This window comes from Carassius auratus, chromosome 16 (assembly GCF_003368295.1).
Source record: "Carassius auratus strain Wakin chromosome 16, ASM336829v1, whole genome shotgun sequence".
NCBI lineage: Eukaryota > Metazoa > Chordata > Actinopteri > Cypriniformes > Cyprinidae > Carassius > Carassius auratus.
In genome coordinates, this window is record NC_039258.1 from 7,175,709 (window position 1) to 7,193,896 (window position 18,188).

Genomic DNA, 18,188 nt, shown 5'->3' on the forward strand with positions numbered 1-18,188 from the left:
CTATAGATAGGACGGTGTCAGAGAATGGTGTGATATTAGAAAAGTTGGGCTAAGTGGGTAGATAATCCTCTCACCCCTGGATTTCCTCTGTCTGCTACAGCAATAAAGCCCTTTACACAAAACCGTGAGGTATCTAATAAGCAGTGCTCTCACTGAGTGACTGCATTCCTACGGCCAGCGCTCTCCGACCGGGACAACCAACTTTTTTTCTCTCACACATACAACACTCCGTAGCCCCCCTCGTGGACAATAAGATCAAAACAATTAAAAAAGGATGGAGGAGAGGAGACATAAAGTAAGTTTCCTGCAATCCTGATGCCTGGCAGAAAGTAACCCCTGGCAAAAGAGATATCAGCAGGGGAGCACAGTCTTATCCCAGGAGTTGGAGAGGGGGCTCAAGGAACAAATCCTATTATGGCCCTACTCCATAGGACAAACAGACATGGAGATTTAAGCAGGGCCCCTGACTGAGACTGGCATTTCACTGTCTTTTACTCCAGAGAGTCCCACAGCGCTGCAGCAACCGTCGCACGTCAACTGAAGGTCCTGAGAATGACCTGCAATATGCTGGTGAATGTGACCTTGTAACCCTCGTAAACATCACATTCCATGCGGACAACTTCTGGACAATTTACTGACACACTGGTGACTGATTAATCGCTTTAATTGCTGATTAAATGTTTTTGATGAGTTGAGATTATATCTTAAAATTTTAGTTTAGGAGGGAAAAACTCTACATTTCTACACTGTGTAACAATGCACTAAAGTCAGTTTTTACATTAAACAATACACTGAAGCAAATCTGCTGACATTTACAATGCTCGGATTTTTAAAAAAGTTCCAAAAAAACAATTCTAGCTATTGATAGTTATTTTTTACATTATGGACATAATTAATAATTATAATGATATACTGTTTTGTCTGAATAAATTAAAAGAAGCACAAAATATCAAATTATTTTTTTTAATTGAATGCATGGCATCAAACAATATAATGTAGACTATAATTTTTTTTATATTAAATAAATGAAATATATTTCTCTTGAGGAAAAAAAAAACGAATGTCAGATAACTGAAATTCTGCAAAAATAAAATAATCAACACTGATTTGATGGAATAGGCTACAGTTTGTTTTAAACAATGAAGCATGGATTAAAATGAATCTTGTATTTTCTAATTATAATTGAGCTAATTGAAACCCAGTATGCAGATATAATTGCAGATATATAAGTGAATATGTTCTGGTTATGTTGTTTCCATATGGGGTAAGGTTGACCACAGACAATATGATTAACCTTCATGTTCTGTCAACTTCTTGCAAGACTAAAGCAAAAAGACTTCAAAATGTAAATTAGGTAAGATATCATTACTCATGCTCATTGATGTAGAGTTCAGACAGCTCATGCCATGCTTCCTGGTCTCCCACAAACCTGCAAGACAGAGTAGTGGTAGTTAGCTCATCAGAAAGGCCACTGTGGACAAAAGGGGGGTTAGGGAAAGGCTTGGGGGCCAACTCAATCAAATGCAAAACCTTTTTTAATTAAAAAGAGGAGGGGGGAAGGGTAAGGGGGGTTCTAAATCCTCTTGTAAAACACTCACTGCTCCAGATATTCGTTGAGCTCACGGATGGCCTCACTGCTTTTGCCCTGTGCTCGCAGGATGGAGATCTTGCGCTTCCTTGCTGCCTGTTGAGTTGACATCCACAGAGGATTAGCGCATTAGAGTTTCAAGTGTTTGTTAGCAACAGAAAAGAGCAAAGAGTGAAAGAAAGAGGGATGTGTAAAATGATCACAGTATTGTGAGAGCTGAAGAAATCTCCACAATCCCCTCTGATTTTTTTGATCAGGCTCTGAAGACAACAGGGACGGCATCAAAGTCTAACATAGTTGGATTTCACATCCATCTCATGAGTGTCGATCAGACAAATACTGATTTTGAATTTTAAATGCTAAAATCTATTTAGGTATATTATAGTGAAGTCAAACACTGTCAGATTGTCACAAAAGAACGCTACAGATAGAACATTATACAAAAAAAAAGTCCTATTTTAGTTTCAGAAATGTATCACCAATCACTTGGATATCGAGACTTCTGAATTATGGCAAATTGTCCTCAGCAAAAAAACAACAACAAATGTATTAAACATCTTGTTGATAATTATAGATGTGATATGTTACGAAACAGATTTTTTTGTTGTTGTTGTTGTTGCCTATTTTAGTTCTAAATTGTATTTCCTTCTCTTTATTTTTTATTTAGACATTTGATATTTACCAAGAACATTTGTGTGATCAGAAAATAAAACAAAAACATTTTTTTTTTTTTTAAATACAAATATGCCAAAAAAGTTTGTAATTATACATGTAAAATTCATATTTAGACAACTAAAATTCAAAACTATAAAGTATGGTACTAAATTATATTTTGATACATGTTAAATCTAAAAGGTAAAGTTAAAAAAATGCAAATTTAGTGTTACTCTTCTTCTTCTTCAAAAAAAAAAACCTCTTAACCTTCCAACAATGACAGGGGTTGTAAATGTTACAGTGTATATTGTATAAGCATCAATCCTTCTTTGAAACAGGGTGTTACGTAGAAATAAATGCTGTCAGTCACTGGACAGAAGGGCCTGTGAAGTCCTTTTTTTTTTTCTTCCCCTGAGGAAGTTTTACAATAAACAGCCTTGCACCATCAAATTGTCCAATATGACATTTCCTTGAAAGCATATTATTATTGCATTCAAGTCATAAGTAATATAACAGCAGATACCAAGAAGTAATGTCTTTATCAGATTAGAAAGCCTCTGGATTCTGGCACACAAGCATCAGCGAGGATGTTGCTCACATAAGAAAGAGCAAGTACCCATTTCAAGTGGTGAAAATAACACATTGCCAAAGAGCCGCGGGCCATACGCATTCACATAAACTTACAAAGCCCAGTTTGCATCAGCCACAAATAACGTCCGCCCTATTCCAACGCAGAAGTGACCTTCAGGCGGATTAGAATCTCATCAATCTGAATCAGAAAGTATTACGCCAGGTTCTACGACTTTTCCAGGAGCGGCTCTTTTTTCCTTTCGCTGGTAAAAGGAGAGCAAAGAGCAGAAGCTTTACCATTCGAAGTGCCCCAGATATTATTTATGAACTGGCACTTGATAGAGTGGGTCTTCCCTACTACCACAGCACGGACCAAACTCCATCAAGCCGGGCATGAGTCACGTCTGAAAGGCCATAAATCTGGAACTGCTATGATACCACCGCCACTCCAAATCCACTTATCCATCAACCACGCAGCCAGACGAACCTGCTTCACTGGCTGCTCGAGCTAAGGAGCTGATGAACTGCCAAACCCCTACTGTACGCAAGTCTGATAGTACTTACTGGATCAGCGGAAGACATGGTTTCACATTACTGGGCTGCAGATGACAGGTGAAATAAGGCTAGAGCTACAACCTCAAGCTGTTTGGATTATTGTACGCATTCTGTATTGCTATATAACTTTACCCACCAAAAGTATTCAAAGAAACTCTGGAATGGAATCAAATGGCAATTCCAAATAGTTTAAGCTACCAAATTTGATTGTTAATGTTCAGTTTCTACCAATGAACGATTTCTTTGTATTCAGTACTGAACAAGACGGAAGGCTGTTTGCGACCGCAGGTTATTTACTCGGCCCTCATATCTGTCTTTCGTTTCCTCTTAGCGCACTTGGCACCGACGGAAACATACGGAGGCTGGTAGACCAGAGAGTCTTACGAAACTTTATTAAACAATGAGCTATTCCAAACCATTTCAGTCTCTTTATTCCTTCCCACCCCTCTCACTTCTCTTTCGACATGATCTGGGAAAGGCCAGCATCTCATTTTCATTCTCTTTGCGATTCTTTCTTCTTAAGCATTTCTGAGTGGCTCTCACCGTGAAGGACCTGGCTGCTTCTATCAACCCCTGGCTCTGCTTTCAGACTGCTGTTGAGAGCCCACCTCCAGGGATTTCAAATGCAAACGTCATTCCCACAGGGTGAAGAGGAGTTGACTCTCAGCGCTGCGGTGTACCGACACGACCTGACTTCAAAATCATCCTCAAATAAGAGAATTACCTGCTAGTGGTTTCAGAAAAAATTACCAGTAGAAGCCGATAAGTTCTTTCTAACAGTGTTTAAAAGGATTAGAATAACTCAAAAAAGGTGGTTGTGTTTTCCTAATAAAAACTAAATGTAAAAATGTCCAAATTGAATGAGAACATACAAATCTTCTGATGTAATGCTAAAAGGAAAGACAATAATTTTGTCATCATTTACTCACACTCATGCCACATATTTTAAAGAATGTTCCAAAGGTACTTGTCTTCACAAACTCATAAAGAAGGTAAAGCAACAAAAGACCCCACTGTGTTTCACTATTAAGAAAAAAATTCTTCTTTTTGTGTTGCACAGAAAAGTCAAACAGTTTTCTAAGAACTGTTTGAAAAAAAATATAGTTGGACCAAAATGTAGTGTCAGTTCAGAAGAATCTGTTTGACCTTTACAAACTCCATCTTGTTCTGCACTGTAATTGCCGTAATTCTAGGGGTCAACCTCAGGAGGATTCTCATTGACCTCAATTGCTTTCACAAGCACAGCCATGTTTATCCTGCTGAATTACAGGCAGAGTGAAAGTGCTGAAATTCAGTGAATGCAGTAAGCCTGAAATGTCAATCAGTGTTAAAATAAATAGCTTGTTAACATTACATTTAAGTGTTTAGCAATGGGCAATGTTTTAAGTGAGTAAAGGTAGACCACTTCAAAGATATATGATGGAAAGAATGAACAGTAGACTGATAGAATGAGTGATAGATGGAAGACACAACAGATGTATAGATGGAAAGAATGACAAATAGACAAAAACAGACGGATGAATGGGTAGGTAGGCTGACAGGGAGAGAGAGAGAGAGATAGATAGAGAGAGAGATAGATAGACAGACTGACAGAAGCCAGGAAGAACTTCTCCAAATCATTGCTGTAGGTATTGGACCATAATGAGCGATGGAAGGGCTAGGAGTTCGAACATTCTTTGGACACCGCCATGGCAGAGAAACCTTGAACAATTTTTGTTGATTCAACAATTTTGGTTAATGGGTACCACATCTATTCCACAGCCTATAATTACAACAGTTCAGTTTCCAATCTCAGCTCTGCATGCTAGGATGCCTCACAAGTCCTCACAGTAGTCGCCAATTTTCCGCCATTTTCTTGGATCGTGCCCTCATCCCATTCCACTGAACATGTTAAAAAACACAGCATTTAGATAAGCCTCGCATTTACAGACAGGTGACCTAGATGATGTCATCCCTCCCATACCACAACCTCTTGTCACCCCGCCTGGGATTGGATTGTGGGAAAATATAGTCTAGCTGCCACTGCACAACAACTCTTCCATGGTTTTCTTCCATTCTCTTCCTCAAAATGCATTGGATGGCGACTTGCGTTTGGACATCAGGAAACAGGCAAATCTCTTTCAGGGCCATCAGTAAAACCTGGGCTGAACCTAATTCTGTCAGGGTGGTTCACATGGTTCTCGCCTACACCATTTCCACAAGTGGGTGAATCCTACCAAGCCTTCCATGTCCTGTCAATGTGCATTCTGCATGAAGATAAGACATGGGATTTTTTCTGTTTTTCACTGAGAAACGTGGCTACACCGATGGCCTGTTCTGGTCTTTTGACATAGAGAGCAACTTAATGATAAGTCCTGAAAGAGTATAATCCTGCAGCATGACATTTCACAGAGCGATCGAGCAAATCTTTAAGAATCTGTCAGCCCATTTCACTTCATCTCCCAGACTTCCTGGTTCAAAAAAATGATGGCTGTCTGAGGGATCATTCACAAATGCACATTTCCTTTTAGGAGATGATGGTTGCAGCCGGTTTCTGTGAGAGACTGATGAGGTAATGAGACGTGGTTGGACAGTATTTTCCAGCGATTTTTTCTGCTGAACTGTGTGTAAAAGGACCATTTCATTATATTGATGATGACAATTCAAATTTGGGTTAAAATGACAGTTCATAAATAAAAACCCAGTTTAACAATTTTGAGTTAAGTTTACCCAGTAGATTTCACCTGCAGGTAATGGGATATCATATTTCACCTCATGGTTTTTATTACTACGGAATACAAAGTTCATGTAAAACGCAAGACTTTGATGGGGACATTTGCAAAAATCACATAATTGCCACATTCTTTTCCAAAGCGTGTTTGGCTTGGATAACACTAGGACACTGGGAAACATATTTCCCTGAGGGGAAATTTGTTTCATATCTTTTGGATGTTAACAGAGGGGCAAAGCGATATGATTACAAGATTGTGAAGAATAATGTAACCGCACTGGTTTGATGATATCCATTTTGCACTGATCTTCTCAACTTCCCATTTACACGCCGTTAAATGTGCTTGCAATTTAACCTTGATCATGGGAATAGGGAGAGTGCCTCGGTTGAAATGCACAAAAAACAAACAGTGCAGGCCTCTCGTTTTCAGAGGGAGAAAGATGGATGGGAGCAGTTTGGTCCAACAGTAACAGATAGTTAAATAAATATCAATGGTAACAATATAACAAATGCAGGGACGAGAGGACGGGGGACAGGAGTTTTTTTTTTGCACCCACAAGATGAAGACAGTGATCGCTTGAAGCAATGGCTTAAAATGAAAACCCCAAAATGAAAATTTGGCATTATTTATTAACTTGCTCCAAACCCGCTTGACTTTCTTTAGTGAAATACAAGAAGTAAATTTTTTTTTTTTTTAATATCCTGGCCACATTTAACAGAACAGAGTGAATACTGAGGCTGTCAAGGTCCCAAATGATAAAAACCATCAAAAAGTGACACTAAAGTAAAAAAAATAAAAAGGTCATAAAAGTAGTTCTTGCTAAACCTTGGCAGGTTTATTTAATGAAAGTAGCAGCAATGTCTGATGTGTGAAATTAATTATTTTTCTAGTCAGATCTGATCAATAAATCATTGATTTAGTTTAGAATACCAGTCTGAATAAGTTTACGAATCTGACTGATCTGGTTCTTGAATTCAACTCCCTTATTCAATGATTCAGTCAAAATGGTTACCAGTCCAATGTAGGAGATGATTATCAGCCAATAACACTTTAAAGCTGTCATATGACTCATTTAAATATATGATTAAAAAAGAAAGTGTAATAATGAAATGGATTTTTATTATATTTTATCCTGTTTGTACATACTTTCTGAAACTTAACAACTCCCCATTCATAATAACTGCTTGCAAAAGAGTGGCATTACTAAAAACGTATCATAGAAGAATAAAATTTATTATGGTTAGGCACAATATGAGAGAGAGCAAATTATTTCAGACTCTTTATTATGGGTGAACTTTCCCTTTAAGGCCGAAAACATGCAGAAAGAGAATATCAGTGGGAAGGGGGTCCCTCCAGAGTGCACATGAGGGTTTATTGACTTTGCCAGCAAAGCCCCCATGTGTTCAAAACAAATGGACGGTGAGGTGTGGAATCCGTGCACGATGTCCCAAGAACAAAAGTATCTGCTTCATCGTTCACTTTGCCAGCTGAGAGAAAATGTTTAAAACATCCAAGCAAGTCCATGTGTAAAGACAGCGCAAAAAAAATGTGTTTTGCGTCTACAGGGATGGGCCAAAACAAATAAGGTTATGAAAACACTTTAAAACATTTATTTTCCTGCATCGCTGCACAGCCCTTATGTAAGAATGAAGGGCAGGTACAATATGTTTTGAGGTGATGGTGGAAAAATATTAGAAAAACATGGAGCATACTTGGATACTGTAAACCACTCCACTGAATCTCAATAAATATTAAGTGAATAAAAAACAGGCTTCATGCGTTACGCCAAGACAAGACAAATCAATAGCAAATGGTACATTTGGGCTTTTAATACCTAAGTCATCTTTAAATAATAAATAATGACTGAACCACATACTTTAAAGGGAGAGTTCGCCCAAAAATAAAATACACTACCGTTCAAAAGTCTGGAGTCAGTAAGATTGTTTTTTTTTTACGCTATATATTTATTCACAAAAGAAGCATTCTATGGTTCAAAAGTGACAGTAAATACATTTGTAATGTTGCAGCAGATTTCTATTTCAAATAGGGGTTAATTCACAAAATTTTTCCTGTCATCTCACTGACAAAATCTGTCCCAGTTCAACCTGAAATTCACCTAACTGCTGTTCTTTTGAACGTTCTATTGACAGAAATCTGGGGGAAAAAAAGTATTATACTTTTCACAAAAATATTAAGCAGCAAACATGTTTTCAATATTTAGAAGTTTGTTTCCTTGAGCACAAAATCCCGAATATTAGAATGATTTCTTAAGGATCATGTGATACTGAAGACTAGCGTTGGCTCCTGAAAATTCAGCTTTGTCATTCCTTTGCCAGGAATAAACTACATTGTGAAATACTGATATTAATATTTCAACTATTTCACAATATTACTGTTTATTCTATATTGTTTTTATCAAATTTTTGAGCATTGGTATGTTTTGAATGGTAGTTTAACTTTGTGTGAAAAACAGACCAAAATGTAATTTGTTATTCACTGATCCTCACTTCTAGTGGATCACTGAGTGATTGAATTGAACTCAAGAACCGAATGAGCCAATTTGTGGATGAAACAAGAACGGTTTCGTGAACTAGACCAACTCAATTCACTTAAACTTCAAAAACTATTTGATTTGTGAAGAAACGAAACCTTACGCTTTTAGAATGACATATGGGTGATTAAATGAAGACCGGATTTTCATTTCTGGATGAACTATTCCTTTAGGTTATCCAAAGGTTACAGGTATATATATAAAAAAAAAAAAAACAAGGAAAAAAATCAGCACCCCTGGGACCCCTGAGTCTTCGGAAAACAATAAATCCTCATCTTCAAAAGGCAAGGCATTTATTTTTGCTGAGGTTGCCCCGGTCGTGTTTAATACAACTGAAGTCCATAAATCAATGGTCTTTGTTACCCCACACACTTGTGTGTACTGTGTTTATGTGTGTGTGTTTTTAGCAGCTAAGGTCACTGAGGGGAGAAAGCATTTAACACATATGGCTGAATTGAGAAAAAAAAAAAAAAAAAAAAACTTTTTTTTGCTTACCGTATTAGTCGGGTCATCTTGTAATATTGAGTCATACAGCTTATTGGCATCCTCATACCTTCAACAGAGATCATGTTTAAGGACAATCAACAAGAACACCGGTCATGTGAAATTAAGTGGTAGGGCTATCACATAAAGTTCACAGTAAACAACTTTTTGTATACAGAGTGGCTTATTTCTATGGTGACCAAGCTTACGTATCCAAGTGGCAGAAATAAACAGCCATTATTGTACCTCCTCAAATAGCCACTGTTGTGCAAGGTTTACTAGCTCTACAAAGAGTGTACAGTAATCCACAAACGTGATTGCCTGCACTTTGATTTACCTCTAAACAAATCAGCCTGCACTTCCACCACAAATCAGGCATCGTTTCGAAGCGCATTTCACTTAAAAAGCATTCCGAGGAGAGACATCTATGAGTTACAGATGCAAAAAAATAAATAAATACACCCGACGGGCCCTTCAACCTGAACTGAGGGTTGGAGAGCACAGAGTGTTTGAAAAGATGTTATGAATTACGATTCTGATCTCACACAGTGTTTTCTGAAGAATAGGAGGACAATGCCACAAGAACTTCACTTGTCATGTCGGATGAAAGATGAAATCGAGCTTGTTTTTTTACATTTTTTTTTTTTTTTTTTATACAAGGGACAACCTGCAAAGCTAATGCTGGTGCAGCCAAGGCAGTCGGTCTTATGATCAAAACCTGTTTCAGCCCACAACCAACAACAGAAGCAGCTCTGGTTTTTATTATCATTGAGCTCCAACGCCACTTCTCTTTTCACATCCACATTAGAGCTCAATCATTCTCTGGCACATCTCACATGGCACCAGCCGCTTTGACTTACTCTATTTATGTAGGATTCAACCATGTGGGTGTGGAGGGGAGAGTTTCATTTAAGCTGAGCGTCTGATGGCAATTAGACCCAAATTTGCAGTTTATTTAATCTGACCGTGCAGGCACAATCACTCACAATTACAGAACAGCCTCTGGCACAACAGATAAACACGGCGATAAAGATATGGTGCGCAGACCGAAACAACTGAAATCCTGCTGAAACTCTATACGTTAACATTAATTTACGAGCTTTTTAATTGTTTGCGCAAACATAGAGACAGGGCTAATTTCTCTTTGAGAGAAAACGCAGAGCATAGGTACTATGTTTACAGGTCAGGCCGGCTTTGTTTTCCCAACCAGGGAGACAAAAACAGAAAATCGGGGGGAAGCATAGAGGGACTCCTAGAATAATAGCGGGAAAGACCACTTCCGTTTTCAGAATTCCTGGCTCAGGCAAAAGAGCCGCAGGACTACCGAGGGCTAAAGCGCTCTCTCTCGCTTTTCCACTTAGCAGAAGGAACGGTGGCTTGCAAAATAAACAGCCTCCCTTCCCACGCATCCTGCCACTTACGTCCCAGAACCTCCCATCACCCTCTCTTGTAGCTTATCCAAGGCCGTGGTGTTAAGACGGTGCTGCGGTGTGTCTTACCTCTCCAGAGCCTCCAGCCGCATCCCTGCTAATCGCTTCACTCTGTGGCTGTCTGGAAACTGCCTCTTCAGCTCCTGTAGGCAACTCTACGCAAAACACAACAACAACAGTACTGGGGTTGACCAAGCGAACATGCAACTTTTCCAGTCTTCTTCCACTGGTCTGTTAAAGTCCTGTTGTAAATTCTTGATATTGGTTAAGCTGGTGTTAATAATATATTTAGAAATTTACACTACTGTTTAAAAGTTATGCTGTTAAACGTTTTTTAAATAAATTTCTTAAGCTCAACAAGGAGGAATTTATTTCATTTAAAAAGATACTTTACAGTTTACTGTGAAATATTACAAATACACATATACATATACACATATATGTATATGTATATATATATATACATAATATATATATATATATACACACACACACACACACACACATTATATATATATATATATATATATATATATATATATATATATATATATATATATATATATATATATAATAGATTTTAAAATGCAATAGTCTCATGATCAGAATTCATTCTAATATGCTGATTTGGTGCTGTAGAAACATTCCTTATTAATATCAGTGTTTATGGGGTCATATGATGCTTTTTTTAAAGACCTTAATTTTCTGTATTTGGATTAACAGAATATGCTGACATGCTTTAATGTTCAAAAAACAAATTATTTTTCTAATACTGTACAATATTGTAGGTCCTCTATGCCCAGCCTCTCTCAAACTCACAGTTTTCAACAAAGTCCCTCATTCCGACAAGCGCAGTCTGCTCTGATTGGCCAGCTGACCCAGTGCATTGTGACTAGCTGAACACTGCAAGCACTCATCGGAAATGTAACGACCCCTTTCCATAATCACAAGCTTCATCTTTCAAAATAAATGTAGACACTTAATAATGTCCTTAGTTCTACCATCAGTTCAAGCCCAAAAGGGGAACAAATGTAAGTAATCTTAAAGATTCCTTAATTCATCTACTTTCGGAAGGCCAAATAAAGTGCTTTTGCTTTCATATAGATTGATACACAGCATCTCCCTGACATGGCTGCTTCAACACTAACTGTGGTTACTGAAACCACGCCTTCTTTCTTTGCATGAACATTTGGGCAGCATTACGCAAATATTTCCACATAGTGACATAGACATGCGGGGGCGTGTTTGAATGAGCCATTTTAGGAGGGTGTGGCAGAGTCTTAACTTTTATGAAGAATATCTCTTTGGATTTGAGACTTTAGTCTACGCAACTTTACAGATCTTCTTCATGCACCAAGAGCTTGTAGCACTCTAAAGAGTAAGGAGAAACTACAAATCGCATCATATGGCCCTTTTAAAAACAGTTGTGTTGCCTAACATTTTTGAGGAAACTGTTTTTCTTAAAACTTCTTTGATAAATAGAATGTTCCAATTAACAGCATTTTTAACAGTAGTGTTAATTATTTATATAGATATATATTTATATTTAGACTAGAACAGAGAGAAACAGAGAGAAATTAATAGTTTATTTTATGAACAAATAATTTAAAGATTAGTGATTCAGGGAAAGAAAACATTATGATTTAAATTAAAAGGATGCAAAAATAACTGAAAAAATATGTACATTTTTAATTTTAAAAGGTTAAACAAAGAATTACATTTTGTAAAAAATCTACGCACTTTATAGGGCTAACATAAAAAATACTGAAACATTAAACATATGCCATAATTGTTTGCCCAAAGAAATAATTCATGTATTCTTTGCACCACAGTTTGAGTGACTATGCAAAGCCTGCTGGATTACAGAGCACTTGAAAATTATACTACAACTCTCAAGGGTGATGAAATGTGGCTTCTTACAATTTTTTTTTTTCATCCACAGCATTTAAAAACTTTATAGATCTACTCTAAAAAGTGTGATGTGACTAGTTTGACAAGACAATGTTACAGCTAAGGTTTCTGCTGACCATAAAATGAAACAGGAACTTTCCTGCCCACGGGTGCCATGATAAACAGGTCGGCCATACAGCTGTGAGGGAAGACGTGAAAAATTGCAAGTGACGTGGGTGAGAATTCAGAGCACTGCACAGCGGGATCCCACAATTCCACACTGGATACTATAAAAAGCAAAAGCAGGATGCTACTTTTACCAGTTCTTTCCCACTGAGATGAACAGGCCCCTGTTTTTTCACACACTCATGACTTGGTAGGGAATGGTTACTGTCAAATCCAATGTTTCCCTGGTTAAGATGGAAAGTTTGCTCTGTGGCTTAGCCCGGCTGACCAATCATGCTCACTGACGGTTTTTCCCGCTGTTTTCCTAGCCACTGGTAAAAACCTCTGAAACGGACTACTGTAAGTGTCTCAAGTCAACAAGGAGGATCCGGAACATCCCTGATTTTAATCTTAATCCATTTGTTTTTTTTTTTGTTTTTTTTTGTTCAGCTGGCGAAATGTCTTATTAAAAAATAACTTTCAGTACACAAAAGCACCATAAAACAGTTTTGAAAATTAAACGATCTAGGACATTTATACAGAGCTTACCATTGTAAAGTCTGTAAATCTATCTCTCACAGATTTTTTTTTATTTTTAGATTTTTTTTTTTTTATCCACATTCAACATGACATCTAACCTGAAAGTCTATAGACGAGAGAGAGCGAGAAAGTTACTTAAAGAAAACTCACCCAGGCCAGATCGTCACGACTGCAGTCCAGTGCCGCAATCATCACCTGCTCGTAAATTATCCAAACTGAACACAGGAGACAAACATAAAATGACACCATATTAGGAAGTCCATTTGTCATCATGGTAGCAAAGATGACAAATGAACATTGAGGCCATGTGAACTCCTTTCGAGCAAACTGTGACATTACTTCTCTGTATCATTAGAAAAGACAATCTTTAACATCTATCAGCGATATAGTTTGTCTTCGTAATCTCCGGGTGTGGGCGAGCTGGCAGGTTTCATGGAAACGCTCAGGAAATTCACGCCACACCGCCAAACAAAACTAAGACGCCGAATTTTGACAAGAAAACCTCAGCGGATTCATCAGTTTTAAGTATCGGTTCAGTCAAACACCGCAAAGGGTGAGAGAATTTCACCCTCTATTCGTCATGACATGCGTTATGTGCTGAAGTTGCGCAGCTATCGTCGTCTCGGCCCTAGAAATGCGTCGTTACTTTGACAGATTACAGGAATTTTAAATTCCTACTATTAAATGCTTAAGTAATTTCCAAGATGGCAACGTTTAATATTCAACAGGCAACCGTAACAAAGTGAGTGGCTTTAGCTGCTCTATTTTCAATAAAGAAAACTGATTAGGGGGCTTGGCTAATGGATCCAATTAATGAAATTAATGCTCCATGACAGACAAGTGTGTTTGGACAAGCATGCCCGAGTCTATCGGCTGAACGATTTCAAACGTGCTAATTGAGAAAGAACAATAAAATCCCACTGAACAAGAAAAAAACTGATATGCCAAAACAAACAAACGCCTGGAGTTTTTTTGAGCTGTTTTTATGATTCCAAGTCTTGCTTTGATAATTACCATCTTGTTTCACAGCCAATTTCAGAGCTGGTTTCAATAAAAAACAAGCTGTGTAAAGTATTTACCCTGCTCTTTAAAGGACGGTATGAATCATAATCACAACAATATAAAATAAAAAATATTAAGTTTCTGTAAAGGACTACACCAGTATGGATTTATGGACTATATATACACTTTACTATGCATCAGTAAAATACAACCCATCACACAGCAACTGCTCGGTGTCTGTGTAAAGGTGCAATTTGTGTGAAAAGTAGAAGAAGAGGAATTCCCCTGATCTTTGCTTCATTTTTTCCATAATCAGATAACAGATCTAGAAATTCGAAAAATATTTCTATAGCCATGAAAACAGTCATAATTTCTTTTGTTTGCTAGTATGAGCGCGTCTTGCAGTAAATTCCTTATTGAGAGCTGTTTGGCAACTTACAGCTTGGATCTTTCATTGTTGTTTGCTAAGATTCCTCAAACAGTAGTGTTGTTCTCTTACGAAACAGCCAAAGCTATTTAATAATAGTTATTTGAGATTACATGTGGTTTTAAAATAACAATATAAACGAAGGGGAAAAAAGGCCTAAATTCGATTTGTGTAGAAAAAGATCCCAATTTCTCCAATTGGTAAACCAAAATTGTCAACTATAGGAGTGAGTTTTAGAGCCAGTTTGAAGGATTGGATCACCTCTGAGATAATGATTTTAGCTGAAGAGAGTTTTGGCTTTAGTGGCTATGTTTGACAACACGATTGCAGAGACTTCATCTGCTTGTCTGGCTCACAAACCCATAACTGACCAAAGCAAATAAATATTAAGCCATCTGAAATGTTTCTGCTGTTTCCACTATAACCTCATTTCAGTGTCAAGAGAAAAGCTGAAAAGTCTTTTTGTTATCGGATCTTTAAGTCTAGGGAAAGAAAAAAAAGAATTGGTGCTCTTTTCCACCTTCTGCAATAGTCATATTCAAGCGGTCAGACACTCGACAAACAATACTTTTGTTAGAGAGAAAAATAAGCCATTATTCCATTAATGGATCCAAATTTTTCAGCCAAAAAAAAAAAAAAAAGTTTAATGTTGAAATTTTGAATAAATGATTATTTTGAAAAGTCTTGCCTGAAGAAAAGAAGAAAAATAAAAGGTTAATAGCTTCCACCACTGAAACTGTATTGCCCAGACTGTTCCACAGAGTGCAAAACCTATACTATTCTCGTATTGAAGTTTATCTGTATATATTTCTGTTTAACCAAATTTTTTACTTTTTAGTAGTAGTACTTTAAATAGTGAATTTAGAAACAACTGTTCAGAGAGTGTTTTCTCACATTTTAAAAGTAAACCCTTTCCGAGAAGTTCTTTAAATCACAGCCATCAAACCACTGCTTTTGTAACAAACTCAACGCCTTTAATAAATTTCAAGACAATTACTGTCAGACTTCAGGGCCCGTATTCAAGTAAAATCTTGTTGAGATTTGCTCTTAGTAACAAAATTCTAAGAAAAATCATACAAATGTGGGTGTTTCCTCTTAAAACTAAAGAAAAGATCCTAATAAAGAAAAAGAAATTCAGAAAGCATCTTAACCCTTAAAAGAGGTCTTAAGGTCCAACATTGTTAGGAGTGTGGACGAAGACTTATAAGAAGCTTAAGAGTTTCTTTAGCAGTGGAGAAAATGGATGAATCATGTAGAGGGAGAAGAAAAGTGTTGCACACAATGCATGACAGTGAGTTAACAAGACGCTAGACATTGATTTGTGCAGGGATCATGTCTGTGATCTTATTAGAAACATACTAACATCTCCGATACCACGCAAAAATGCCATAGCACCAGAAACCGAAGTAAATCACTACATTAACATATTTGGCAACTACGCAGCAGTGATAAATTGGGTCTGTCACAACCTTCTATAAGTAAAGTGATCACACAAACAATAACAGCACTTTCAGAACCTTATTTTGTCACTGTTGATTTCCTATAAAATATGTTAAGTATGACAGCATGGTAAATAAAAAAATTATAATATACATATATAATGTGTGTGTGTGTGTTTGTGTGTGTGTGAGAGAGAGAGAGAGATTACTGTACAACAGGAAAAATTACACCTGTAAGAGAAGGCTTGATAGTTTACTCCTAAAAGCACTCAGAGTTGCTTTCAGATTGGTCCTGAATCACTTTTAAGCTAAGGATCCTAGTTAGAAAAAATAGGAGCTCTCTGAGATAATTCTTAGAATATAACCTCAATGTTTTGCGAGGACTATAATTGTTCCACACAATGAAATGTTATAGTTATTCAGCCTATTTATTTGTTAAATATCTGTCAGTTCTTCTACTGAAGGAATGCGCTTATATGTGCATTAGAAATGCATCTGATCATTGCCTGGCAGCCATCACCCTAAACCGGACCGAATTATAAAAGCCATTAAGTTTTTTAATAAACTGAGGCTAAAGGTTATTTGTGTTTTAAGACTTCTTATAACTTTGGTTTTGTTTACTGTAAATGTACTTACTGTCATCTCCCAGTTTAGATGCATGCTCATTAATCAACTCTTCACCGACATCCACAATCTGCTCACTGTTCCTGTAATTCTCTTCTCTCCACTTACGGAGTTTGTCACGCATCTCTGAAATGCAATAAAGAAACACATTAGTCTTTGGCTGAAAATATATCACCAATTTATTTTCATCATCAATTATTAATTGTGTATATAACGTACTTTCTATATTCATCTCCCTCATTGGTTTTAGTATCTTTAGTGATCCATTAGATGGACATGTTTTCTGACTATACTTAAATTAATCAAAACAGTCTAGAGAAAATACAACATCCTGATGATGACAGTATTCTCTAAAAATATTTAAAACAAAAATACTACAAACTGATAAAAGGCCAAAAATATAAAAACTTTTTTTATATATATAAAAAAAAAAAAAAAAAAAATCACATCCAGTGAGTTTAGAAATGCTTTTATGCTTACTTAACTTTTCCCTCATTACACATAAGATAGAAAGTAAGAAAAGCAATAAGTAAAAAGTAATGTCACAATGTCATAGTATTTATATATATATAAAAAAAAAAAAAACATTTTGCTAGCACTCCAGCACAATTTGAGAAACGAAGTTGTGACTAAAGAGTAAGTCATGCATCATTATATAATATATCATTGATGAGTTCGTCTAAATTAATCATTGACGGTTATTATAAAACCCCATTACACTGAATTAAGATGTCAGATTTATGGCAACAAAACAGTTTCATCATAAAAACAACGGGAAATGATGATCATCTCAAGTGAACTGAATCATTCTTTATTGTCTGATTGATAGGTGAACAACATGATATTCAGGTGCATCAATATCACATCTGAAATGATCTTTGCAAATCCTCAAATCCACCATAAACAGACCAGAGAGTCATAATGATAAGATTTACATTAATAATTCTCTTACGTTTCAACGTTACAATTTAGATAAATCACTAAATAATTAAATACACACTGAACCTTTACATCTTATATGAACATAAAATTATATTTTATACAGGTTTTGCTACTAAGCTGTGCCTTCTTAAGCTAACTGGCTACCAAAGATAGCATTTTGTCTTCAAAGAAAAGCGCAAAAGAATAGGACACATAGTTCGTAAATCTGTACAAAATGAATAACTCGAGTATCAATAGTATTGTTATAGAAAGATATTTTGTATCTTGATATCCGCTGTTAACGAAAACAAAGTAATTTACCTTCCCAGCTGACATCGTAGAGCTCCGAAACAGACGACATGTTTTCCTAGTTCCGCCCCTTGTGAGCTGATTGGTGGATGACAGTGACGTCGTCAAATAACGCTGTCAGAAGGGTCAATGAAGGGAAAAGGCATAATCCAACCTTTTTTTTTTTTTTTTTTTTTTTTAAATCCTAAAAAATGATTTTTTTTATTTTTTTTAAGATCTGCATTCAAATATATAACATTTAGCCAAAATCACAAAGTAACTAAAGAGTAATTGAAACGTTTTAAGATGATGGATCACTTCAAAATCTATGTACATACATACACTAATAA

General features: G+C 36.5%; 1 protein-coding gene across 1 annotated transcript in view; it reads right to left on the reverse strand.

The window, feature by feature from the left end:
• The window catches only part of LOC113115955 (ER membrane protein complex subunit 2-like), a 29,801-nt gene extending 11,828 nt beyond the window's left edge, over nt 1-17,973 (reverse strand). Inside the window, exons 1-7 of the mRNA XM_026283705.1 lie at nt 17,872-17,973; nt 16,642-16,755; nt 13,288-13,352; nt 10,612-10,697; nt 9,125-9,182; nt 1,599-1,684; nt 1,370-1,429 (exon numbers count right to left, since the gene is read on the reverse strand). Of these exons, the coding sequence (XP_026139490.1) occupies nt 1,370-1,429; nt 1,599-1,684; nt 9,125-9,182; nt 10,612-10,697; nt 13,288-13,352; nt 16,642-16,755; nt 17,872-17,911 (509 nt within the window). The 5' untranslated portion in view covers nt 17,912-17,973. The remainder of the gene's footprint in view (nt 1-1,369; nt 1,430-1,598; nt 1,685-9,124; nt 9,183-10,611; nt 10,698-13,287; nt 13,353-16,641; nt 16,756-17,871) is intronic.
• Nucleotides 17,974-18,188: the final 215 nt, after the last annotated feature.